General features: G+C 37.7%; 2 protein-coding genes across 4 annotated transcripts; one reads left to right on the top strand and one right to left on the bottom strand.

Moving 5' to 3' along the window:
• Positions 1-187: 187 nt before the first annotated feature.
• zhx2a (zinc fingers and homeoboxes 2a) lies at positions 188-16,899 on the bottom strand. Of its 3 annotated transcripts, none has more exons than XM_026913673.3 (4): positions 16,526-16,891; positions 6,174-6,317; positions 2,725-5,268; positions 188-1,005 (listed from the first exon to the last, which is right to left on the bottom strand). In XM_026913673.3, exon 3 carries the CDS (start codon positions 5,108-5,110, stop codon positions 2,735-2,737), a length of 2,376 nt encoding a protein of 791 aa, XP_026769474.2. In that variant the 5' UTR covers positions 5,111-5,268; positions 6,174-6,317; positions 16,526-16,891; the 3' UTR covers positions 188-1,005; positions 2,725-2,734. The 3 variants fall into 3 exon arrangements, with proteins under 3 accessions (XP_026769474.2, XP_026769475.2, XP_026769476.2); XM_026913675.3 differs by lacking the exon at positions 188-1,005 and adding an exon at positions 1,012-1,636 and having other exon boundaries at positions 16,526-16,899; XM_026913674.3 differs by lacking the exon at positions 6,174-6,317.
• zgc:110410 (uncharacterized protein LOC553618 homolog) lies at positions 15,053-26,937 on the top strand. Its single transcript, XM_026913678.3, has 11 exons — positions 15,053-16,496; positions 19,784-19,931; positions 20,340-20,617; positions 21,062-21,140; positions 21,319-21,372; positions 21,698-21,788; positions 21,877-21,914; positions 25,043-25,130; positions 26,149-26,238; positions 26,321-26,368; positions 26,525-26,937. The coding sequence occupies exons 3-11, from the start codon at positions 20,398-20,400 to the stop codon at positions 26,672-26,674; spliced, it is 858 nt and encodes a 285-aa protein (XP_026769479.3). The 5' UTR covers positions 15,053-16,496; positions 19,784-19,931; positions 20,340-20,397; the 3' UTR covers positions 26,675-26,937.
• The last annotated feature ends 875 nt before the right edge of the window (positions 26,938-27,812 follow it).

Genomic DNA, 27,812 nt, shown 5'->3' with positions numbered 1-27,812 from the left:
TGTACTGTTCTGTTTTTTTTTAAATAAATAGTTACAAGGTTAAGTGGTGGTTGGACGAATTGTTACATTGAAAAAAGTGCTTTATTTTAAGGCGGTTTTTGCTAAGCTGAAACAAAACCAAAAAAAAAAAAAAATAACACACTATGGATGTATAATGGGGTGTAAGTATATATCATAAAGAAAAAAATTCATTTCAATCGTTTGTTTTATTGAGTTACAGCAGACTGTTTTAAAGAAAGAGCAAGCATGATTCTTGATACCCATACAGTATTCCTGATACATGTCTGAACATGATGAGCAGAGTGGCAGGAGGGGACGAGATACACTGAGCTATCTTAAAGCAGACCACAGCTGAGACAGTGAAATGGAACTATACCTTAAATGCGAAAAAATGCAATTCTTCTGTGAGAGTAATATTGCAAAGATGAACTACAAATAAACATGATTTGTGCCTCACTGCATTGATTTCAGTTTGGATTATATCCATCATGTGCAGGCAATGCTTCTATGGTCCAAAGAAAAGTCCGTACTTTCACTTTGTTTGAGGAATGAGATCAAAAGAGCACCGCTTGTCTTTGTCCACTTCAAATATTAAGTGCCATAGTGACCAAACTTATCAGCAGGTCAATCAGTTTACCGTCCTTTCACAAGAAGGCCAAACGTTCCATCAGGAGCGTTAAGCAAAATGGCTTGGGGACATCTACAGTATTATAAATGTAACAAAACTCATCCTCAGAAAATTTTTACAAATCTGTCAAAAACATATTTACATGGGCTCTTCTGCTATAAAATAACAAACAAACAAAAATCCTCAAACACCTAAGTAGTAATAGTAGCATAGCAGTCTGACTTTGGCACTCCATGGTCAGTGCTAACACACACTCATAGTCCTTTTATTCCTCTGATGAGATCAGAGTCCAGGCATGAGATCATTGGTTCCAAGTATGTCAACGCAATTATTTTCCTTCCCACTTCAGGGTTAGTCATAGCAGACTAGTCTCTGTCCTGCAACAAAAACAAATCTACATTATAGTTTTAACAGAGATACTACATGGACATAATGATGACGTGTGTACTAGATCATTTAACTGGTAAATACCTTACAGAAATATGACAGTACATCATATTCAACCTGTCACTCGGCAGGCAAAGATGTTTTATTTCCTTCATAACATGGAGGTTTACATACTTAATTATCACACTTCATTTCACATATAGAATAATCACTGGTTATGTCCAGGAACGAATGAAAATGGAAAATGGGCAAGTGGGAATCAATGAAAATGGAAAGTGTTTTTGAAACTGCTTAAATTCTAAAGAATATTCTTTACTGAAGTATATTTGAGGGTAGACATTGCTAGCCTTGGCACCTGAAACAAGCAGATTATCAGTATTAATATACGAATCAGTTTTTCATTCACAGCTGTCCAGCGTTCACGCAGGTTCAGTAGGCTGTTAAAATAACCTGGAGTTTTTTCCTTCACTGAGCTCTTTTCTCAACAGGGAAAGAAAAAATCATTCATTATTCATTCATTAATCTTCAGTAAATGCTTAATTCCACTCAGGGTCACGGTGAATCCGGAGCCAATCCCAGTAACACTGGGTGCAAAGCTCTATTCCCTATTCCCTCTATTCCCTAAAACAAACAAACAAACAAACAAAACAACAAAGAAATGTATCAAATGAAATTATCATAACACACACCAATCAATTTATAAATTTCCTGTAAATGCTGTGGCGCTACTCTTTTCCAAGTCCCAACGCACACGTGGTACACAGTACACAGTCTACCTGTAGGAAGGAACTGTTTTTACTGGACTGTTTTTCCTCTTAATTTGCTTGAATGGATGCTAGACAATCTCTCCAGAATCAGGAATATGAAGGGACGTGGAAACCGTGACTAAACTGAGCAAAATACAGTACGGTGTAGCACAAAAACTATAACTAATAACTAGCACAACACACAGTCACCTCACATTTAAACACTTCATCAAGCAAAAATGAAGACCTAGCCAGGCTGAAAATCCTTAAGTGTGATGAGACTAAACCACAGGTCATAGATAAAATTTCAGCCAAACACTTTCTGTCTTTTTTGTTGAGGGGCGGAAAAACACGATGCTTCATCAGCAGAGACATTATGAGGAGAGGACAGTGACTGCAGCTAAATAAATTCATCTTTCCCAGACATTTGAGTACTAACTTATTTTCCAAATTCTATTAATTGCACACAATCAGCTCATTGTACTTCTGAGTTAAATTACCTGCAAAATGTTATCTAGCCATGTGGCCAGCTGTAGTCAGCAGCCATAGCTCACATTCAGTCAACTGCTAGGCTTCTTATTTCTGTTAGTTATTTTAGCTGGCTAGTATGTGGCAACACGGTAATGGTTTACCAGTACTATTCCTCAAACACTGAATGAACTGCAGCACTGGTTACCGGATTCCTGGACTTTAGTCATTACAAAAAGAGAAAATAAATAATAAAACCATTTGTGCATTTGACAGAGGTTTGGGGTAATTAAAACCTTCATGATCTACAGGTGTGTCATCTGATTTGTCATCTACCATATTACAAACTTGAAGCTTTTGCAAAAGATATTTACTTTGTATCGCTGCATGTTGAGGTGTTTCCAATAAATACAAAGTTAGAAATTAATATAACATCTGGAACCTTAAAATAGCACATAGTCGCACATTGAAAATGCATTGCAATGCTGGGCCTACCTTTCTTAGTTCATCCTGTCACTGTGTGTTCTGTGGTCAGAACCTCAAGTTCGGTGGTCACTCTCCGTGCCTCAGAGTCTTTTCTTTCATTCTCAGCTGCCACGGAAACTTTAACCCATCTCCCACTGTCCATAGTCACCAGTCCATGTTGGTCCTTGCTCCTGCTAATGTCCTGCATGTTGTGACCTAGCTTACTGGTAACCCAATTGACTATGTCCTGACTGACCAGTTTTGAACGCTCTGCCAGCTTGTCATCATCCTCTAGTTTTAGTAGCTTTGCCTCTGGGAAATTTCGCTGTAGAACACTGTGGGCTGGTTCTGGGCTCAGCAAGCTGTTCTGCCCATTGTGTTTTTTGTTGCTCAGATTCTCAAACTGCTCCATCCATTCCAAGGTTCCATTTCTTAGAGCAGATCGGTTATTCTTAAACCAGCGTACAATTTCTGTGCGAGGCAGTCCTGTCTGGAGTTCCAGTTCACTGTACTCCTCTGGTGATGGCCACTGTGTTTGTGAGAAAACCTCTTTTAGAAGGTAAAGAGACTTGCTGTCAATTTCAGGGCAAACAGAAGTTAGAAGAGGAAGGGGAGAGGACCTTGACCGACCTTCCTGCTCATGTATCCCATTCAGAGCTCCTCTGTCCAATCTTTTAAAGCCCATGGAGTTGAGAAAAGCTTGTTCAAGGTTATCTCGTAAAGCACGACGCTCCGTGAACCAGCCATCAATCTCCGTTTTGGAAATTCTAGTGTCAATCGCAAGGTTTTCAATCTCAGCCTGTGACGGAAAGCTTGTCCTCTGGAAACACTCCTCTAACATTTTCATTTGCTCTGAGGATTTTCCCTTAACCCATTCCAGAAGGGGAAACTTAGTGGCCACAGGTTTCTGAGGCTGGTTTTCCTTCATTGGAAGGTCAGCCTTTAATGGCAGTACAGTCTTATGGTTTCCAAGACGCTGATCACTGAACCACTTTTTAATCTCTCCCCAGGAAAGGCCAGTCATCTCAATAAGACGATACACTTCTTCATCATCAGGAAACTGGCACTGAGTATAGCTGGCTATCAGCTCTTTAATCTGACCTGGAGTTTTTTTGCAGTCTGAAGAAAGACTGGGTGTAGGAGAGGCAGATTTATTAGTCTGAACTGTTTGTATTATTGAAGGCCTCTTCACCTCTGGAGAAGCAACAGGGGACATGAGGGGCCTCTTAACAGCCTGTGCTGATTGATTTGAAACCGTTAGTGCAAGGGGACCAGAAGTTGCATTGGACCCATTGGCCACTGGTGTCAACACCAAGCCAGACTGTCCAAGAACTTGGCAAGGGACAGTCTGAATAAGGGATTGGGAGGCTTTTGTGGATTGGGTCAGCTGGGCAGGTAAGACAGTGAATGCTTGTTGAACAGACTGAATTGTTCCATTGAACATTTTCTTACGTGCTTCCTCAACCTCCTCTGGTGACCAGCTGATGCCTTGTTTTAGCCTTTGGGTTGTGAACCATACTTTGATTTGTTCTTCTGGGTGCTTTGATGCTGCAGTGAGCCATGAGAGCTCAGCTTGTGTAGGATATGGAAACTTATTAAAGGAAGTAATTAGAGTCAGGTTTCCATCAAGGGACGCATTGTATTTCGATGTGTTTAAAGGAACAGCAATTTTTGGCACTAAACTGTAGTTAGGTGGACGCTGCAGGGATGGCATTATGTGCGAGAGACCCTCTTTGAGTGTTGCATCTGGGATTATCACTGTTCCATTCACATTCACTGCAGTGATCTGTTTTTTGGATAATTCTGGGGTGAGCTTGTCTATTTGACTGTCTCCCAGAGGGCGCTTCCCATCAGTTTTTGGTTTCTTCACAGCCATGGATTTGCTTGAAGGGGAAAGGTCCTCTCCTGACTGAGGACTCCGTGCATCATAAATGGCTGCACAGTTTGAACTTTCAATTGTCTGCTCCAAGATGGTCTGACTGTTCAGTTTTATCCTCTTGAACTTGAAATTACTCTCTCCAGGATGGAATTTCTCATTGTGTTCAGTCAAGGTGTCAAACTTTTTTGTGTTAAAGTTGCAGACAGCACATAGATACAGAGGATTGAGAATGACATTAGGATGGTTGGAATCCACATGCTCTTTGAATTCATTAAGGTTCTGTGTGGAGAAGGTACAATATTTGCACTCATAGCCTCCCTGCACCTTCTTCTGTTGGCGAATTTCTGCCTCAGGCTTTTCTGGATCATTTATCTCTGGTATAGTGCTTACAACATTCCTCTTGTCAGTCCAGTCACTAGCAGGAACACATGAGGATCCATTCGCTACTGTACTGTCCACACAGTCATCTATATCCTGGTCCAACAAGTCATTTGGCCGAATCATACAAGGGGTGGTAGACTTTCTTCGACTGGCCATGACCTATTGTGGAACTGTGACAGTGCAACCTTGATGAGGGACTGTTAGTGAAAGCTGAATGGATCTCTGTCTGGGAACTTACTAGAGAATATTTCTGCTGACCATTAATGTCAGCTGCAATGGATGACTTCATGAGACTTCATCGCAGGCCACACAATCTAAATGAATGCAAAAGAAGAAAAAAATGCAACTTGAAAGAAATTCTTTAATACAACAGCTAGTTATTAATATACTAAAACATGCTTAATTTTACAATAGCCAGTAAAGTATTTTCTACCTACTTAAATCATCTGCTAATGTGAAAGTGTAAGTGATTCCCCTGTAAAATGTGAAGCCAGTCACCATGTCTGTCGACAGAAGCCATCTTCTAACAAACTTGGGTTGTTTCACAATTGTTCATTTACACAGTGGAGCCATTATCTCCTGATAGCAAGCTTAATTACACATTTCCTACTGGACACTGTTTTACAGAACCAGTTGGATTACAAAGAAAATGTAAACTCTTGAAGCCCCACCTTTTCAAAATTACATTTTGCCTAATTACAGTAAACTGAGATCTAAAGTAAACAAAACCACTGTAAATTTTCTCTAAACAGTCTACTTTCATCTGAAGGCATGCAAAACTACATTCTAATTTACAGACTATAAGCAATCTATACACAATATAGTGTTTTAGCTAAATAATAAAAACAGTCTTTTGGACTTTTTAAAAACAAACACAAACTTTCTATTCATATTCAGTTCACATTATGAGTGCAGAAAGGACTGTAATCACCACTCAGGACTCAAGCTACAGAGAAGTTCTTGATTCATATCAGGTTTGTCCTGTCATAGTCCGAGCAGGGCTTCATTAAAAATTAAGGCAGGCCTTATTTCCATGTTGTAGTTATAGCAACTTCATTGAGAGAGTTACATGCACTTGTGCTGCATCACAGCAGTGGATTAAGGATCCTTACATGTTTTAATTAGTGTGGAAAGAGATGCAATTGCCAGAGGCAGAAAAATATCTTCTGGCATGTCTGATTGGTTATCTAGTGTTAATCTTCCTCAGGCTTGCACTGACCTCAGTGTCTCAGTACAGTGGAGAGTGATGAAATATGCATGAGCCACAGTCCTCTCGTATCTCAACTTCAACTCACTCCAGCAGAACCAACCAGAAGCACATAAAAAGTACTGGCACCCCTTATTTGTTTTTAAGGCAGTTGACCTAAGGGCAAATAAAGATGATGTTATATAGGACATTTTATTAGATGGGTTTGGTCATACTTTAACTCTTTATATAGATCTCTGAGAAAAGCCATTTGGGTCACCAGGGTTGTTCTTTACAAAAGTTACATGCAACATTTGATTTGATCTCAGAATCAAGAGAGTTTTTCCACAAGAGCTTACACCAAAATACTGTCTTTTTACCTCAGAGAAAAGAAACAAGATATTAATCAAAATATGTATGCAAGAACAGTTAAGTTGCTGCAGTTTTAAATAGCATTTTCCTTTCGACTGCTTGCTCCTTTACTGTCTCACCTAAAAAGGATTAAAAATTTTGGTTAATCACTAATGTAATCTCGACAAAAAAACTGTCCCCAAAATTGCACAATGTGTGCACATGAGCAGACATACAGGCAGTCTCCCTGTACTATAATACTGATTCCTCTCCACTGCCTCTTTTAATATGCATATTTGACAAACAGTTGAATGAAATGTGACTGAGGCATATGTTACACAGAGGTGGCAGAGAGCACTAGAGAGAGGAAGATGAGCATTGTGTGCCTTTCCGCTGGCTGTGCTGCATCCTTCCATGGGAGGACGTAACTGTGTTACTGCTGTGTGAGGAGGCGGAGACAGCGTCTTGTTAATACTGTGCAGTGCAGCAGGGAAGGGGCTGAATTTGGGATTGAGGCAGAATTAATTTAAATCTCATCAGATGGGGCCTAGAAACCCTGCAGCACTGCACTGAAACTTGCTTCAGATGCAGAGCTGCTGATATACCAATACACAAAACTATTGGCTCAAGTTTGTTTGAGGTTTCATGCTTGTATGATGGGGTAAAATGCCTTCTAAAGGCAAAAAGTGACAGACGTGTGTGTTTTGATTCTTAGTGGAGACTGCTTAATAGATTCTGACAGCTGTTTCAAAGACATGAAAAATTCACTTGTCAAATGTGTGACAAAGCTCAAGATAACACAGTATGTGAAATGCATAAAATGTATTACACATAAACTGATCATAATGAAGTCATAATGATTCTCCTTCAGAAGTCAATGAACTTCTAATAATTAAGTTAAGCTTATTTATAAAGAGATCCAGTGCATGACATTAAAATAACTTCATAAAAATAACTTGAACCCTTTGCATACAGCCTGTAATGACATAGTGCCCAACTTTAAATTTGAACTTTTAGGTAGAAAGCCTTCAGAAGTTTATGTCTGCCAAGGTTTCCAGTTTTTTGGGGGGGTATCTTGAGACCAGGCTCGGAAAAAAAGAGAGAGGCCTCCTGGATTGCCATGGAAACGGCCCTAGGCACGAGGGTGGGAGGGTTTTTTTCTCACCAGAGGTCCAGATGAGGATCCGCATTATTCCGCATTCCTATTTTTGGCCAAGGCAATTTTTGCGGGTTAAAATCCACACACAGCAGATGTGTACAAAGCCATTTACACTGTTCTGTACAGAAACTACTGATCCTTAGACCTGCAATGATTGCCACTACCCTGTAGACAAACTGGTGATAATTACAATGATCAAATTAAAAATCAAAACAATCTGTTAAGAGTTTTTGGGTCACAAAACTAGTAATAAGCAAACAATTATTGTTACACATAACATCCATCAAAAAGCAGACCAATCCAACCCCATTTCTCAGCCTCATGCTTTAGCATCTAGTCATGTGCCCAACTGTCTGTTAGCCTTTACCAAAAACACAGTAACAGTGTAAAAACCCACACTAGGCCATCAAAATTATGTGTGCATCACAACTAAAGCATGTATTTAGTCATAGTCATGGTTTAGATGTCATTTAGCACCAACCCTCAGAGAAGCAGTCCTTACTGACTGCTTACACACAAACACCACCTCCATAGCACCATCTTTTGTTCTCTGAAGGCATGTTGCTTCATCCGAGTTAACAATCTTATGTTCTTTCATTTCAGTTGTTCCAAGCTGTTACTCCTAATATTCACCAAGCACAGGCCTTATCCAGACATTAAAACTTTATATTAATTTAACCCAAGCAGCACACTGAGTACCTTTAAAAACACAGCCATCTCCTACTATATTACAAAACAAACAGGTCATACCATATTATACTGAATTATATCACAATAGTTTTTTTTTTAAACACCACATTGAAATCCATATTTGTTCCATCATAATCCTGTACAATATATTTAAAATAAAGTGTGCGCAATGAATTTGTCATTTCAGCCTGACGCTCACGTTCTGCTGTTGTGGATGGTCACACATGGATACCTTAAAGAATACATTTCCCAAACAATTTACACCCAAAGTGGATAATCTCCCCTGGATACTGTAGACTCACACCTAAGAACTGCTGCTGTAATCATAAACACTTTATCCCAGGAGTCTTATTCATAATCTGCTCGTACTGAATATCTATTCAACACACTCTGTGCTGTTTGTCTTTATTCTTTTACAGCTGTGTACTCTAATGATTTGTAATCACACTATTCAGTGTCACCCAGGAGAAGATAAGTTTACTTTGAGTCTGGTTCCTCTCAAGGATTCTCCATAATGTCATTTCAGTGAGTTTCACCTTGCCAGTCGCCTCTGGATTTTTCACTAGGGATCTACATATATATCTGTATTTCTGCAAAACTGCTTTGTGACAATGTCTATTGTTAATTGTACTGTACAGTTACAAATTAATTGAATATGTAACTGCTGTACTAAAAAGTAAGGTAACTGTTGGTTTTTCAAGCAGAAGCCTCTGACATAGCCATGATGTTTATGGCTGCCATTTCAGTTGTGAAACGTGATCAGCTTTAAAAGTTTGGCATCACCTCTTTTGCTGCTTCAGTAAGCTGCTTCAGAAATGACAACTGGCAACAATTATGAAGGTGCGTGACAATATTACAGCATACTGTACATCTGTACCTTGAAAAAGAAAGCTGAAAAACAGCGGTAACATTAATGTTTGCTTTAATATTTCAAGGAAATATATACATGTGCTTTTCCAGCTGCAAAATCTCCTCAGTTGTTCCCCAAGAAAAAAATTCCTATAACTAGTAGGTTAATGTAGTTTTCAGCAGTCCTCTTACTGCTCTCTTAACTCTGGGTGTGCACAGCTTATTTCTTTCAAGAAAGCAGTGAAGACACACAGGTCAGTACGCAAGCAAATGATCTGTCTCCTGTTTTTATAACTTGAAATAATGCATCCACGCATTCATGCTGAGGTTTAAAACACACACACACACACATATATATATATATATATATATATATATATATGGATAGATAGATAGATAGATAGAACACCGCTTTCAAAACGCTGATTTTAAAGAAGGCCTTTGTTTACTGTATATTATCATGTAAAATGTTTCTCTTTTTTTTTTTTGAGCAAGTTATTAGCGAGCTAGTGTACTGGAGTAAACCTTCACTACTTCATTCCAGAGTCTCACAAGTAAGCAGCGTACTGTAGTGTAAACTTGCTGCTTTGAAACGTTTTGCCACTATGAAAGCAGCAGTTGTATTACAGAATTTACAGATATAAATAATGAATATTAATAATCATTGGAGGTCGGCTCCTGAGAAAGGCATTCCACAACAAATTATTTTTAAATGGAAAAAAAAAATAGTGACAAGATGTTCACAGTGGAAATATGTTGATGTGTGTTTCATAGACACCCAGGAATAAATCAATACGACACAGTACCTTCAGTGTGGTCCCACTCCTAAGCCATATGAGGCAGATTCACAAACAAATGTGTACAAATCATGTTCAAATAATTCCTCATTTGGCTTACATGTGTTAAGGCTGTTTCTAAAACTAGCTCAATGCTGAAATCACTGCTCTCATTTGCACTACAAATTCAGACATGTATATCTCCTTTATGTTTGTCCTACTCAGTGCTTGGAAGACCACAGTGGTATTAATCAAGCTTTTGCTGTTATCCAACTGTGAAGCTGAGTCACAGCATCCGAACGCTTGAATCTTACACACATTTAACACTCACATCTTATAAGCTACACTCAAGGCTATTAAAAACAAATGTCAAATGTAAAGCAAAAGAAATAACATCAGTCAAATTATTTGCTGGTGTGTTTTATTTATTTCTCCTTTATGTTTGTATCTAAACGTACATATGGAACTGTACAAATAGAAAGCAGTTGGTGCAAAGTCTTTTTACAAGGACAGCGTGTATCAAGGATTTTTTTTTTTAATTTAAAACCTCGCGTATGTCCCATCCTGACTGCCAGTTAGAACGATGCAGACTTACAGCATAAGAAAACTTGTGTACAAAAAATAACTTGTCTACAAAAACATTACAACATACTCATGAAAATGTTTCAATGGTGGCAAAAGCCAGCCCTGAGTGTGAGACTGTCAGTAATTTAGCTGGGTGACTGATACGCGCCATAGCCAATCACAGGGCTAGGAGGGGAAAAAAAAGAAATCACAAACAGATGTACAAGAACACTAGAGATTAAGCTTGTGGATTTCTGCAAACACAATGGTGCATTCATAATGTAACACTTACAGTGACCAAAACGGGACTGCTACTAAGCACAAATTCCTATTTTTACATATCCAATATTCCTGTGTGATGAGTTTCTTGTCAAGCAGGGCTGAGGTGAGGTGGTGTGTGAGGTTAGGAGTATTTTGCTCTTTGCTAACCAAGTAGTGCGCACACCAAGACTCACCATGCATTAGCTGCAAGCTATTCAACAGTTTATTTTTCCAGATGCAGTTTTGTGAAGTTTGTGAAATTTGGGACAAAAGGCAAAGGAACACCCTAATCATTGTATCATGGTGTATCTATCTCACCTAAAAAAACACCGTGCAGTATTTTTTATGTTTTAGCACAGTGTATTCAATCTTACAACAAGAGACGCTTCTTGCCATGACTCGTACAGTGGTTTGTCTCAGTGGTTGAGCGTTGACAGATAATCATCAAACAGGGTCAATTTTGAGTTTGATTAAACTTTAATGATAACTATAAAGGGTGAAATCCAAAGCAGCTCATGCTTTTCTGGCTCGTCATCTCTCTGCACCCAACTAACTGTGTGGTGGTTCAGTAAGGATGCAGTTAAATTACTGAGTTAAAGGTCCCATAAGTTAACTCACAGCCTTGAGTGGATGTTGTGAAACTGAGTATAAATCTGAAATGTGAAGGTGTGTGCTGGGTGTATTGAGTTTAAAAGGCCAAAAAAGTGTGTGTGTGTGTGTGTGTGTGTCTCTGCTCTAAAAAACCATTACATAGTATTGACACCAAGCAATTCCATTCCCATAAACACAGGAAACATCTCCAAAGAATAACTTCATAATGGCCGAGGTCCTGCTAAAAGTGACATTTAATTGTTCATTAGCCGCTGTTTTCAGAAAGAAAAATAGCCTGGGTTGCCAGCACGGTGTCACTGGAATTCATATCTCTCCTGGGTTCCCTCGCCTCTCCACAGTTTTCAGTTTTGTGTTTCTGCTCTAACACACCTGACTGCACATGTGAACGTCTTCACACTACCCAGATGTGGCTCAGATGTGAGTGTTAAGTTTATACACACACACACACACACATACATTATATATATATATATATATATATATATATATATATATATATATATATATATTTGTACACACACACACACACACACACACACTTGGTGTGAGCCTGTAGTGTTAAACTAAATCTTTTAAATAAGAAAGACACCAGTCAGGGACAACCTCCTCCGGGGAACAGGGTTTGTGATCTAGTACAGGTCCAGAAGCTTTTGCTTCTCCACTGCTGTTCTTTCAATGTTTAAGGTTCTATGTCCTACATATTCACATTATAGTTTAACAAAACACTGTATGTTATACAGGCTTATAAAAATCACACTATTATAACTTTTCTAATTAAATACATTCAGTCCATAAAGTATGTACGCTAAATGTGACATTCTGTGAGTGCAATTTCCAACAGGTCATCAGGGTCCCTCTTTTTCTGTGTCTGAATCTCAAGTGGAATTGATCGAAAACATATCACACTGCCCAGGCCTGAGAACACCATTATTTTATTTCCACAAGTAGTGAGCATATATTATTCAGCTTAACTGTGTGTTGGAGGGGGTTCCAATAAAAGCTAGTGGAACTGTGCCTCAATGTCACAAAGGCTGAAAATCAATCAAAATCAACAAAAGGCACCACATCTTTATAAAATGGGACTGCTTGAAGAGGAACTTGCATTGAGAACCAGCAACAAAATCACATTGTGGAAACTGGCAATGCAGAACTATGACCAGAACCCGACGCTATGTTCATATGAGGATAAACATGACTGGCATTCACAAACGTCTGTCACTGGCCTGGCTAAAAATGAAAAACAAATAAATTTGTAGCATGAATATATCAAAGGATATATACTGCCCCTGGATTCACTGTGTGTTGTGCTTTGGCAGGATGTTGGTTTGTCAGACAACGCCCAACTCTATACATTTATGGACAGAAAGCAGACTTAGCAGAATAGCCTTCACAACAAAAGCAACCAACAGGCATTAATCAAACAGACAAGAAGAAGAATAACCTAGCTGATAGGAATATTACATATTTTATGAAGAATGTTAGTCAGTGCTTTGCCTGCTTGACTACTCTGGTTTATAATTACCTTGTAATTAAAGTGTATTTACTTTTAGTCAGTACAAATTGCCCATGAGCATTTGGAAAGTAAATATTTCCATAAAAATTCTCGTGAACCCAAAGATACAGTGAACACATCTGCATAACAGTACATCTGTTCAAATCTATTAGCTTATATCTTGGCAGAATCTAAAGGCTGATTAAACAAAAAAATGACATCGCATACCCCCATCCTGTAAAAACGGTGTGCTGGAAGTTTAGTGGAAGATGCTTATTTTGAACTCCCACATTATTTTTTTTCACATTACAGTAAAGAACTGAATGAAAACTGTTATGATTAGAGATGCACCAAACTGTCGCCTCTTGACCATCTGTTTTTTTCTTTTTCTTAAAATATGCAATTGGAGATCAATTATCATAATGAAGACATCAAATCTGGCAGCCAAACGGGGCAACAACAGATGCCTTAATAATATGCTCAGTAGCAGCACACAAGCTTTGATATGGATGAAGATCTCTTTGGGAAAACAAATATTTATGTGCCAACAGCAATTACTGATATATTGAACAAATATTAGCTTATCACTATGTATAAACTACACCCATTTATACACAGTATACGCATGTTAAAATAAATCCACAGTACAAAGAAAATACGCTGTGAGTAACAGCTAAAACTTTTCATGCATTGCAGCAAACACAGGAAATGCAGTAAGACTATGCATTTTAACAGAGAGTAAACTACACCATAACATATTCTGATAATATTTAGACTTACTACTATACAGAATCCCTTCTGACAGCAGTTCTCAAACTTTCTACATCCAGGGACACCTCTAACTGTAAAAAAAAAAAAAACCCTGACTACATATTTATATAATATAAATATAATCCATCTATTTAAATATTAGGTGTAAAGTAATATTTTGTCTATTTATCAGAGCCATATAGGTTTTTAAAATGTTGAACAGTCCACTCACAGAGCACATTTTTTTTTTTTTAATTAAAATTGTCAGTTTAAGAACCATGGCTTTGTGAGAATTATGCTGGTGGTTTGTGATGTGGTGCTGTTTTAAGAAACAATTATGGCTCAAATGTGTCCATCTACATCAGAAAAGAAAAACTACTATCAGGACAAAGCATTCCTACTGATTGACACAAAAACATCACACTGACCACAGAACCAGTACCAAGTGAGAAGCTACGAGTGAAATTTAACAGGGGACACCACGGGCAATGGGAAATTCTGCATAAAGAAATACTCTCAGATCCCAGGATGTGTGCCCTTACCTAATCCAACACTAAGACAGAGGTATCCTACATGTATAACATACCAGACAGTAACATAAATACAAGGCTGTCAATAACCACAGTCGTGCACTAAAATATATAATTTTTGTATGGTTTCCTGTTGTTGAGGTTGGAAAGCCTTTTATAAGGTTTTGTTATGCATACTTGCTCATGTTAATTGAAAGCTCTGTAGCTCTAAGTGGGATGATGTATTATTCCACAAACACCAAAAAGCAGGACATTAACATCACCAAAAACTCTCTAACATAAAATGTGCAATGAATGCGTGATAAGAAGCTATAACATGTTGCTCTTCTTTAATTCTATGACACACAAGTGAGAAAGCGGGACTGTATAATGTCTTCTAAAGTGAACCTTAATGGCTGAATCCATCTAACTTTCTTTGCAGAGATGAACACATGAACAGAACATTTACAGCCTTCAGTAGTGAGTACTAATAAATTAAGTGAGGCAAGACACCCTCACAATGAACCTTTCCATTCAGTGAAGTCATCACCACCAGCAGCAGAAAAAAATACAGCTCTGAAAGGAGCCCAGCCCACGGCTATGACATCATCGCCTCTGCTCGCTTAGTCACCGACGGCCCGGGCAGCAAAACCGCCTCCTCAGTGACGTCAGTGCTCTAGCACCGACGCAGGCAGCCATTTTGAATCCAGCCAGTCACCTGGCACAAAAAGCATTTGGTGCCAGAGCTAGTGAAGCTGAATCAGGGTCTAATATTTATATATCTATATACTGTGCAGAAGCAGCAACACTTTTTCAAACTTGATTTTATATTACTGATAAAATGTTCGGACAGAACTCCAGACAGAACTTTTACTGGTGTTGCTGACCTCAAGGCCTATTTATAGTCTATAGTTTGAACCAAATATACACAAGGTATCCTTCAAAGTTGTCCTTTGAAAAGACCTGGATTGCTCTTAGAATACTCAGAAATTATTTTTTCACACTCCGAACAAAACCAGACAAAAAGGAACTGCATTTTGTGGCAAGATAATCCTAATAATGACTTTAAAATAATACAGCTGATTAACTGTGCTATTCAATTAAATTATATCAGCTGGAAGAAAATGATTCTAATGATCATGTTACTGATCATTAAGCACACACACAGATCTGAGATGTGTTTCTGTGTGTTTTATGGCTGTGATTCTCTCAAGGCCAGTACTGAAGCCTCTTCAACTTACCAGCCATCAACTCTGAACTTGAATAAGGAGCGTTAAAGAGGGGATAAACAGGATCTTAACCTGCCAGAAGATAACACTTAACACATCAGGCAGCAGTCTTCTTAATCATCCACCACACGCGTCAAAGCCCTGCTGGTGTTCTACACCCCATACCTGAGGACTTTTTTAATGAAAGCTTTTGTAATAGCATTCCCAGACTGAGGTGTCCATGTGGCTTAACTATGACATGACTCGAACAGGATGATTCAATTCTCTGAGCAATTCATCTACGAAAAGATTTTCATAAAAACACTCCCAAAACTTCTAAGATATATGAAGGCTAAAGTTAATGTGTGGACTTATTTCACATTAGAAAGGATGCCCATGGGAGCAAGTAAGATGATCTGACCAAACAGCATAATCTTTTAAGATAATGCGTTTAATAAAATGCCCTCCCGGAACACTGACCCAAGCCGGAATTAAGTTTGCGGTTCATGTAATTGTCATTTTCCGGGGAAAAAGTGTCAGAAATGTTGAGCGCAGTGCTGCAGTGTGAGCTGGAGAGGAGAAGAGGCGTCACCTGCCTACATCACAGCCAAATCAGAGGAGCTATTCAGCCATTCCTCAACTACTCCTGCGATGTTTACTCGGTCCCTGCGCCCCAATAAACACCAGCCGGCGCGAAATCACCCGGACCTCGGTTCTAAACCGGCAGAGCAGACGGACGACACCAGCCCGTGCTCCAGCGTGAACGCCATGTCGACACTGGGAGCCATATTCTGCTGTTTATTTCGACGTCGGAGTGAAGACACGTTCACGCGCACATTCGCCCCCTTTAAATGGCTTTTAAGCAAAGCTCTGGGTTCAGCTAATGTTTAAATCTCAGCCTGGACCCGTTTATTTAAATCAGCGTTATCGGGACAGTAGCGTGGGCTTGTTTTTCCGTTAGCCACTCTGTACAATATGGATATGGCAAACAAAGTTCAATGGATAAGTTAAGACATTAAATCGACTAGGAGTTATGGTTTAGGCCACGGCAGGCTGTCCGCTCAGCTAACTAGTTAGCAAACGCATACATAACAGTTATAACTTTTTAGGTTAGGTTTGCTCATTTGAGTCTCTGGTGAGTGTTTATTTCAGCTGTTTTCTTACCTGTTCACGGCGTAGGGCAAGCCGCGAGGCGACAGCATAGATCCAAAAGTGTGTTACTTTTCCGAGTGATGTGCAAATACAGGAGCTGTGAAAACGTAAAGATTCTAACCGAACCCTATAGACAACAGCCGAAAAAAATGCGCGAGCGCAGGGGGTGCGACGCCAAAAGCCACGTGATTGCACACGTCAGAGGCCGCGTTTGCATACGCTAGAAGAAGCGCCTCCATGCCGTCGTTTAGACACGGCGGAAAAGTCAAAGTTTCACAAAGTACAAGTCGCTGGAAGCCAGCAAATCCTGTCAGTCAGTGGCAAGCGGCCTTCCTTCGCTGAGACGACTGAAGCTCTGCTGTTTTAGGTTATAGGTCATTGAATATTAAGCACTTTGCGAAAAGCCAATGATAATATCTCTCTCTCTCTCTCTCTCTCTCTCTCTGTCTCTCTCTCAGTTCAGTGACCGTTACAGCAGTTACAGTATTGCTAAAGCATGGAAATGACAAAGAAATGTAATACAAATATCAGTAAAAAAAAAGAGAACAAATAGAGCAAAACAATTAGACATAATCACTCAGTGTAAAGATCTCTCTCTCTCTCCAGCTGTTTACGCTGAATACATTTTGTTCTCTGGACAAACCACTGGGTCTGTTTACATATAACTGCATTTCCACTTAGCTAATGAATAACTGAATATGCAGGCCTATTCTCTTAATTGTGAAAGGGTTACATTTTAAAATAACAATTGTTCATTCATAATACATGGTGTGAATTGATTAACATTCGTCAGACCTTAGGATCAGTATCCTACCCTATAACCAACAAATATTCTTTACAAATCTGCATTCTGTCGTAAGAAATAGTAGTAATGCGCATGGCTTTAGGTAAATATGTGCACTATTTAGGGCTACTGATTAGTACAACAGTTTGCACAAGTTTGCAGTAGTTTACAGCATTTACACCATTTTACAGCAATTTACAGTAGTTTACAGCAGTTCACGGCAGTTTACAGCAGTTTGCACCAGTTTACAGCAATTTACACCATTTACAGTAGTTTACAGCAGTGTACAGTATTGCTGATTTAGTTGTATAGCGCTTGTTGCCCTCTACTGGATATTTTTTGTAGTGAAATTGCACATTGCATGGAGACAGAAAAATCTGACATCTTATTTGATTGACCTACTTTCTTTACAGTTAACAGAAGGATGACTGATTCCAAGCTAGTGAAAATGTCATAAAGATGATTTTCTCCATTACTGAAGAAAACGTGTCATCTCTGTCTCTTTGATCGTGGCATAGATGCTGGTACCAGAAGCGTGCTTTGAGTATTTCAAAAACTGCTGATCTCCTGGGAATTTCACACAAAATAGTCTCTAGAGTTTACACAGAATGTTGCAAAAAACAAAAAAGCACTGAGTGAGCGACAGTTCTGCAGGTGGAAACGCCTAGTTGATAAGAGAGGTCAGAGGAAAATGGCCACTTTGGTTCGAGCTGCTAGAAAGGATATAATAACTCAAATAATCACTCTTTACAACCATGATGAGCAGAAAAGAATCTCAGCATGCACAAAATATCAAACCTGTTGTAGCCTACCCACCTCAAGTATTGATGTGTTGTGCATTCTGAGATGTTTTTCTCCTCACCATGGTTGTAAAGAGTGCTTATTTGAGTTACTATAGACTTCCTGTCAGCTCAAACCAGTCTGGTAATTCTCCTCTAATCTCTCTCATCTACAAGGTGTTTCAGCCTGCAGACCCTCCACTCACAGGATGTTTTTTGTTTTTTTCACCATTCTGTGTAAACTCTAGAGACTGTTGTGTGTGAATCCCAGGAGATCAGTTGCTGCTGCACACTCAAACCAGCCCTTCTGGCACCAACAACCATGTCACAGTTAAAGTCACAGAGATCACATTTTTCCCCATTCTGATGTTTGATGTGAACATTAACTGAAGCTCTTGACCTGTTTCTGCATGATTTTATGCATTCTGCTGCTGCCACATGATTGGCTGATTGGATAATTGCATAAATGAGCAGGTGTACAGGTGTTCCTATTAAAGTGACCAGTGAGTATATTTTGAGTTGAACATTTGCAATTAAACCACTGTATGACCTTGGAGAAATAAGTCAGGGTATGTATAAGAAATCATATGACCTTACTTTATAGACCTTTCTATAAAGCAGGTGAGGCTGGATGGAATTATTATTTATTTATTTTTACAAATCTTTTAAGATGGATTATTTTGGATTTTTGTAGAATAAAGTGAGACAGCACCACCAACAATCATAAGAAAAATATACAGAATAGCATGAAAAAGCAAGGCTGGGGGTGATCTATTTTGCGTCAGGTGATTACACAGAATGAATCACCACCTAGATTTGATCTCCATTTAGGCTGATATTTTTTAGCCATAACACGTCATCAGCAGTGATTGAAATGGCGCATGTAAAATAGTGTCATGGGTATAAACATTATTTTATTTTTTCCCCAAAAATGCCTTTGGGGGAGAAGCTAAAAGTAGAAAGACTAAGCACACATTATCAATCAGAGTACAAATTACACAAAAGGACAGATAAGAGAACTGTAAGTTTAGTGTTTTATTTATTTTTCTGTATATCATGTTTGATATTCAGAGGAAATGCATGAAGCCAGTAGAACATTATAATGCATTGCTCAACTCTAATAGTTTTATTGTTAAGCCATTGATAGATTTTAGCTCTAATATCATGACCAGTCATCACTGATTGTAAGTAATAAAAGTTGTGGACAACGGATAAAGAAACAGACAAATAGACAGCATGGTTGCTACACAGCAAAACTCAACACTGTAGGTTAATTCAGCACTGTGAGTGTTAATTCAACATTGTCAGTATTAATAAGACTACTGTATATTATATGGGCACCCAGAAAAATGGTAGTGTATTTTGTCAGGTTACAAATACTGGGGTGAGACCATCAGGGGTGCCTTTATTGTCCTTTTACTTAGACGTAAAGGACGTTGTACTTTTAAACATGTTTAAACTCTATAATTGGACTTTAATGACCACTGGTGAGGGCCACTGCACATTTGAACATACATTATGTGTACCCTGTGGAAGTAAATGTACCAGTAGAGTACTTCTTTTTCATACAGAGTGTTAAGGCAGAACTGTTGATTTATAACACTGAATGTGAAAGTACTTCACTGTAAATGTTAAGTCATAACTGTACTGTACATGTTTATGTAATGCGGGTGTTGATTTAACACTGTATATGTTTGTATAATGCAGGTGTTAATTTCATGTGGAACGGACCTTAAATATTGATTGGCTCCCATAGCCTGAACCGAGTATCCCTGGATACAAAGCTATTGAGGGTAGACTTTGCCCTGCATGTAGCATTTATGGAACAGAGCTGCTCTGAAGCCGAGAGAGAAAGGTAAGATAGACATGAATTAAGCTAAACATCTACATAATAACAAAACATGTATTAGACTATGCCTTTGTGAAACATGCACATTGTATTTATGTAACTATCAGAATAATTGTATGATTAACATACTTAATTTGATTTTGTTTAGTGTATTTTCCTTCTTTAATTCAGTTTCATAAAATTTGATCCAGTTCCAGCTATATATAACTAAGATACTAAATTGTCAGAAATCAAAGTGCTGAATGAAATAAAACTCAATTAAATGAAACTGGTGAATGTGTTTAGTGTATGTTTGTGTGTCTATGTACATCTGTAACAGTCACTGTTTGAACAAAACAAGGAGGATTGTAATGTGAAATATGCATGACTATTAACAAATCACTCATGTTCTGTTTTCCATTCTCCTTTATTTAGTTAAATAAACTGTTATCAAGTTCCCATTATCGAGAGCTCCTTGGTTACCCAGACTTACATGGAGAGGCCGGCGGTGGTTAACGGAGATCAGCTTCCCCCTCCTTACAACCCCACATACCCCCAACCCTACACCCATGGAGCCAGGAATTTCGGGGAGGCAGGAATTTCTACAGTCACTCAATGTAGTAATAATGTAGGAACAGCAGACGGCATGCCCCCAGAATACACACAGTGCTTTGAGGATGTTAACTGCTTCTCTGAAGCTTCCGTCAGACGAGGTGTGTTTATCTGTGTGCTCTGTGTTAATAAACTGAATCTGTTCATAACACTGTACCATTTCACTAAAGCAGTTCACATGTCCTTAGGTAAATGATAGTGCCAGTTATAAATAGGTCAACCAATTTCTTTAGAATTATTACAGTATTATTATTATTATTTCATATTAGTGAAATTATTATTTCATATTAGTGAAAATAAAATATCTGTAAAAACAGATTAAATAAAAGACTTTCCAGTAGTGGGTGCAGATATTTGGGCCTATAAAACTGTAGACATTAACGTGTTTATGGTCTAGGAAGTGAAAATTTAATAATTATATGTTGTGTTCAGCAGCTTTTTAAATCTACTCCTTTCTTATATTTCATAATCAAAAAAGGCATGGTCAAATACATTTTCCATCCTCACTCTCAGTAGTTGACTGTGGTTTATAACTTTATCTTCAGGTTTCATCAGAAAGGTGTACCTCACCCTTATGGTTCAGTTGCTGATAACAGTTGGAATAATCTGTGCATTCCTCTATTGGTAAGTAACAAGCTGTACAGGTTAATCATTTGAGTACTCACTCATAAATTATTATATTATCCCAAATGTAAAATTCTCATACCAGGCTTTTAATATCAGCAATCCTGATATTAAAGTCTAAGAATTTAAATATGATTCTCTAGTTATGCTTAAGGTCACTTTTGTCCCCTTTTGACAGGGAGACCCTGAAAAGTTGGGTTATACGCACCAGTTGGTTTGCCTACACCATGATGTAAGTGTTCTACATTGCTTAAATGTTTGTGGGTTTATAGATAAGGAATCATACGTAATATTGACGCCAGAGAGCCCTAAATAATTTAGTATACTGGACCATGACTAAGGGAGCAAAATTACACTGAATATACCTCCACGCATCTGTGCCATCCTTAAAGATTAAAGATTGTGTTGTACCTTAACAGTCCCATTTTCAGTATATGGAACCAGAAATGCATAGTTGTTTCACCTCTGACCAGTCAGTTCTCCCTGTCACAAGACAGGTCAACACAGGTGTGTGTGTGTGTGTGTGTGTATGCATGTGTGTATGTGCTTTCCAATAGGGGGACAACACTAGTTCTTGTCATTGTGCTTTCCTGCTGTGGTGATGTGCGGCGAAAGGTTCCCGTGAACTTCTTCTTTCTTGGGCTGTTTGTAAGTAGACATCAGGCTGCCCCATGTTTGAGAAAACACTGATTACGCACAAGGTATTGTGGTTTTTAACTGATCTATTCTCAAACAGACTGTTGCAGAGGGTATGCTGCTTGGATCAGTAACTGTGTAAGTAAGATGCTTACAGATTACATATAAAATCTACTTTTAGGCTACACACTCTGATCCACAAGTCATCAAGAGATGTTCTTCTTTCATTATTTGTAAAAACCTACTACAAAATCGGTAACTCAGTGGTAACTCTGCAGGGACTAAGCTGGAACAAATGAGTAGTTCTTCATTATCACTTATCTTATTCCTATTAACTACTAAGTACTACTAGTTAATTACTCAAGAGTCTTAAGCAGTAATTACTGGGTGTTATATTTCTCCTGCATAACTATTAAGTATTGCACTTTTATAATAACTACTGATTAAAGAATTTCCACTGTTCCACATCATAATCACAACTACAACACAGTAACACTTCAGTTATTAGTAAAGAGTTTCACTTTATTATTTATACTCAAAACATATTTACTGTATGTATACAACTTTCAGCTGTTATAATGGTACAAAGCAGGGCTGTGAAGTTAATTAGGAAGTTACATTCTCATTACTGAAAAAAAATATAATAATAACAATAATAATAATAATAATAATAAACTGAACAAACATTAACATTAGCACACTGTTTGCTCGTATTACATAAAACAGTGAAGGTGAAAAAACTGTCGCTCTTTTAAACAAAGAAAATGATGAGAAGGCATTTTTATCATTTACATTATGCAGTGTATGTGGCAACCCACAGAAAAAGGGCAACTCTACTAAGCCCATATCAAAATTCTTTACAGCGTATGTGTAATATCAGTTTTATGACATATACACTGTTCGTATTTTATATTTGATTATAAAAATTATATATTAATACATATACATCCAAAACTTGTATATGCTACTTGCTATTTCTTGTATATAATTGTTGTTACTTGTATAACTGTTATTACTTGCCATTACTTGTATATAGCTAGTCAAGTTACCAAAAAAGCCACAAACCTCTGTCCTGCGGCAGAAAATACTGACTGTTACAAAGCGTTGACACTCGAGACTCCTTCATAAATGTTAAATAAAAGTCTCCTTACAGAAAGTTTCATCATATCAATGATTATTTTTTAAGAAAGAAAAAAGTGTAAAGTGTAATAATATGCCTTAGATGACGTGGCACGTCCGAGCATATACAGTCAGGTCCGGAAGTATTTGGACAATGACAGAGTTTTTGTGATTTTGCCTTTATACACCACCACAATGGATTTGAAATAAAACAGTTGGGATGTGATCGAAGTGTAGACTTTCAGCTTTATTTTAAGAGGTTCCACAAAAATACGGCATTTACCATTTAGGAATTACAGCCATTTTAAGCAAAGTACTTCCATTTTCAGGGGCTCAAAGGTATTTGGACAATTGACTGACAAGACGTTAACTGACCAGGTGCGGTCCATTCCCTCGTTACTTCAAGACAAATGAAGCAGATAAAAGATCTGGAGTTGATATCAGGTATTGAGTTGGCATTTGGCAGCTGTTCAACTGGAGCTACCAGTATGAAGTCCAAGGAGATCTCAATGCAAGTGAAGGAGGCCATCATTAGGCTGAAAAAAAAAACAACATAAATCTATGAGAGAGATAGCAAAAACCTTAGGTGTGGCCAAATCAACAGTTGGGTACATTCTTAAAAAGAAAGAAAGCACTGGTGAGCTCAACAACATCGAAAGGTCTGGAAGACCACAGAAGACAGCTAAAGTGGATGATCACAGAATCCTTTCCTTGGTGAAGAAAAACCCCTTCACAACATCAACAGAAGTCAAGAATACTCTGGAGAAGGTCCAGATTTATCATCAAAATCTACAATCAAGAGACGTCTTCATGAATGTAAATGCAGAGGGTTTACAACAAGGTGCAAACCACTGGTAACATTCAAGAACAGTAAAGCCAGATTAGACTTTGCCAGAAAACATCTAAAAAAGCCTCCCATGTTCTGGAATAAGATTCTTTGGACTGATGAAAGCAAGATTAACTTGTACCAGAATGATGGGAAGAGAAAAGTATGGCGAAAGAAAGGAACAGCTCATGATCCAAAGTATACCACATCATGTGTCGAACATGGTGGAGGAAGTGTTATGGCATGGGCATGTATGGCTGCCAATGGAACGGGCTCACTGGTGTTTATTGATGAAGTGACTGCTGACAGAAGTAGCAAGATGAATTCTGAGGTGTATAGGGCTATAATCTCTGCTCACATTCAGACAAATGCTACAAAACTGATAGGATGCCGCTTCACAGTGCAGGTGGATAATGACGCTAAACATACTGCGAAAGCAACTCAAGACTTTTTGAAGGCAAAGAAATGGAATATTCTTAAATGGCCAAGTCAGTCGCCTGATCTCAACCCAATAGAGCATGCTTTTCACTTACTGAAGACAAGACTGAAGGCAGAAAGACCCACAAACAAGCAGCAACTGAAGGTGGCTGCAGTGAAGGCCTGGCAAAGCATCTCCAGGGAGGAAACTCAGAATTTGGTGATGTCCATGGGCTCAAGACTTCAGGCAGTCATTGACTGCAAAGGATTTTCATCTAAGTATTAAAATTATGGTTATATTTACAATTATGTCACTTTGTCCAAATACCTTTGAGCCCCTGAAAATGGAGGTACTTTGTTGAAAATGGCTGTAATTCCTAAATGGTAAATGCCATATTTTTGTGGAACCTCTTAAAATAAAGCTGAAAGTCTACACTTCGATCACATCTTGATTGTTTTATTTCAAATCCATTGTGGTGGTGTATAAAGACAAAATCACAAAAACTCTGTCATTGTCCAAATACTTCCGAACCTGACTCTAAGTCCCTGTGTAAGTTACTATGGAAATGATAATGTATTGGATGAGCACATTAATATAAAACTATGAACTGAATTACAGCTGGCACTATTGTCAGAGCTGCTTTCATAGAAAATTAATCAACATCTTCTGACCATTTCAGATTTGGGAATTCAACTGCACTGTGGCATAATGACCAGTATATGACATTAATCTAGATTAGTACTCTGTGGTTTTCTATGTGGATTATCTTTGCATGTATAACAACTGCTTTTGATAAAATAGATTTTTGTGGAGCCAACTGTAGGGTATTTATACTATACAGACTCTTCATAAGGAGACTTATAGTATAAAGAAAGGCAGAACTGATGAATGTGTGGGTTTTAGGTTCTTTAATGCAGAGGCTGTTCTATGGGCAGTAGGAGCCACTGCCTTGGTGTCCTTTGGTCTGAGTGTATTTGCAATGCAGTCTAAGGTCAGTAACATGGCAATATAAAAAGTCCAATCAAAAAGTTATAATACTTCTCATTTACTTTCACAGATTTTAAGTTTATGAATGTGATTATTACATGCTGACCCCCTTAAAGGAATCTGCTCCTGCTGCTTTTGTATGCCAGCTGGACATTTTCAGCTGCCTTCTTTATTATGTATAATGTGACCTTTTTTCACAAAATGTCTTTTCTGTCCATCTCTTTTATCAGGAAAACAAAAAAATATGTCTACCTTAATAGGCTTTTCTCAACACTGGTATAACGTATGGAGTAATGGATTGATCCTGGGAAAGATGAATAGTTTTACTTTGTCTATACCTCAAAAAAAAAAAATGCAATGCATTGGACAGATACTTGTACTTCTTAATTTTCTAGTTTTTGCTATTACTGAATTACAGATTATTACTGCCTTAGTATGCTATATGATTAATGTGCAAAGAAAGTTGAGACAAAATTGAGACATTAATTTCCCCTTATTGTGAACTCAACCCATTTATAGAGAGTCAACTAGAGTAAACTAGAGATTATAAAGTTAGACACTTCAAGATTAACAAAAAAAATAAATCAAAAAATCAAAAACAAAGAGAAACAAAATAGATAAACTGCTTTCAGTAATGGTATACACAGTATATTGTGAGAAGGACATGAAAAATAGTTAGAATAGTTATATCATTACCCTTAAGCTATAGATAATGATGTCATGAACATTATTTCTAATTGTGAGAACTACTGAAGGCGAAAAGCAATTCTCTTACAATTTCTTGTAATTTTGTAAGGGGCTGTGAATATTGAATAGCTCATGTTGGAAAACCAGGATCTCTGATAATCACCTCTAAAGCATTGTTGTAGCATTGTAATGTTGAGGTTTTTTTTGTTTGTTTTTTTTTTTTTTGATTGGGACAAATATGTATGTGCACATTTTTATACAGAGCTCATGACTACATGACATTTTTTAGGACATTTAATAATTGTTCCAGCTTGTCCAAACTCTTTTGCTTATAGTGGGACTTCACAACCATCAGTGGAAGCCTTTGGGTACTATGCTGGACTCTGTTCTCGTTTGGGTTACTCTGTGCTATCATGAGATCCCAGGTAAACAATATGACTGACATGGAAAATGAATGATAAGTTCTTCATATTTTATTTTGTCTTTATTTTACTTTACTTTCAACAGTTTCTATACATTGCTTATGCATCAGTGGGAACACTGGTCTTCTCTGTCGTAAGTAATTGTCTATATTTACTCTTATGGAGCTTGTTTTGACTGTATATACAGCGTATTACTTGTCATACATTATTACACTGAGTGAGTAAAGGCATGTAGGAACTATTTTAATTACTAACACAAATCTCTCACATCTCTGTTTCTCTCTCCTAGTACCTGGTGATGGATACACAGCTAATGCTGGGTGGGAAACACAAATACACCATCAGTGCAGAGGAATACATTTTTGCTGCACTGAACCTCTACCTAGACATTGTAACAATTTTCTTGATGATACTTCAGCTGATCGGGCTGTGCCGTTAATGCAAATGATAATTTACCAAAAAGTCCAAAAACAATGTTTATCAAAATCCCTGCACTCTACATCCTGCATTCTACATCCACTCTTATTGCATTCTGCAATACTCTGATTATGTATTTATTTTCACACAGAAAACTTCATATTTATGAAATTACATATAAATACATATACTTACACTGATCCTGGACTATATGGTACCTTGTAACTCAGGGATTTTTGTTGATGCATAATAAACCAATAAATGTGTGGCATGATTTATTTTGGAAAATTATTCACACACAGCAATAATAAATAAAAATAAATAAATAAGTGAGAATATAATTATTATACATTCAAAGCCTTTTATACCATATTACTTATAGGCTATATGACAGATATGCTGAAGTCTCAATTTCCAAATATTCTTGCCTGGATACATATTCATATAGTAGTCTTTATGAGTTATGATGTCTTTTTTTATTATTTTTATTTTATTTATTTATTTTTTACATTTTTAATGTAAATCAAGTAAAATTGTTTTATTCTATTGGAAGATCATTTTCAAGCATAATGTATTCTATATATTTAGCATTGCTGCCTGACAGCTCCAGGCCCCTGGTTCGATCATGAGCACGGGTTACTGTCTGTGTTCTGGGTGGAGTTTGTGGACATGTTCTCGTCGTGTCACCAGTGTGTGCATGTGTGTGTGCGTGGTGCTGGGCGATGGACTGGTGACCCATCCAGCATTGTGAGTGAATGATTTAAAAACAAAAACAAAACAAACAAACAAAAGCAAAAATGGCAATGGAATAAGACAATTTTATTTTATTTAAAAAAGAAACTCTAGAAATGTATTTGATAATATTATAATTATTCCAGAGTAGGCTAATCTAATTTGCCATATGCATTCACTTGCCAAGTTTTTTTTTTTTTTTCCAATTTACTTATATAATATCATAAAATCCTACTATACAAATTGACATTTTAAGATATGATAGGATTTAGGCATTCATGCTGTTTCTGTGCCCTGGGCAATTCATATTCAGGATCTTTCCCTGGCATCATAGACCATATTCAGTATTATATTTTATGTAAGTTTCTAGGAAAATTGTGTAGTGTTGATAGCTTATAGCTGCTCTATGGCGTCCTCTGTGTGCTTGT

This window comes from Pangasianodon hypophthalmus, chromosome 1 (genome assembly GCF_027358585.1).
Source record: "Pangasianodon hypophthalmus isolate fPanHyp1 chromosome 1, fPanHyp1.pri, whole genome shotgun sequence".
Taxonomy (NCBI): Eukaryota; Metazoa; Chordata; class Actinopteri; order Siluriformes; family Pangasiidae; genus Pangasianodon; species Pangasianodon hypophthalmus.
This window is presented reverse-complemented; position numbering and strand designations above follow the sequence as displayed.

Excerpts from the sequence above, each read along its gene's own strand:
- zhx2a (XM_026913675.3), bottom strand. The coding sequence starts at position 5,110 with ATGGCCAGTCGAAGAAAGTCTACCACCCCTTGTATGATTCGGCCAAAT.
- zgc:110410 (XM_026913678.3), top strand. The coding sequence starts at position 20,398 with ATGGAGAGGCCGGCGGTGGTTAACGGAGATCAGCTTCCCCCTCCTTAC. Across the intron at positions 20,618-21,061 it reads TGAAGCTTCCGTCAGACGAG|GTTTCATCAGAAAGGTGTAC; the intron begins GTGTGTTTATCT and ends CTTTATCTTCAG. Across the intron at positions 25,131-26,148 it reads TATTTGCAATGCAGTCTAAG|TGGGACTTCACAACCATCAG; the intron begins GTCAGTAACATG and ends TTTTGCTTATAG.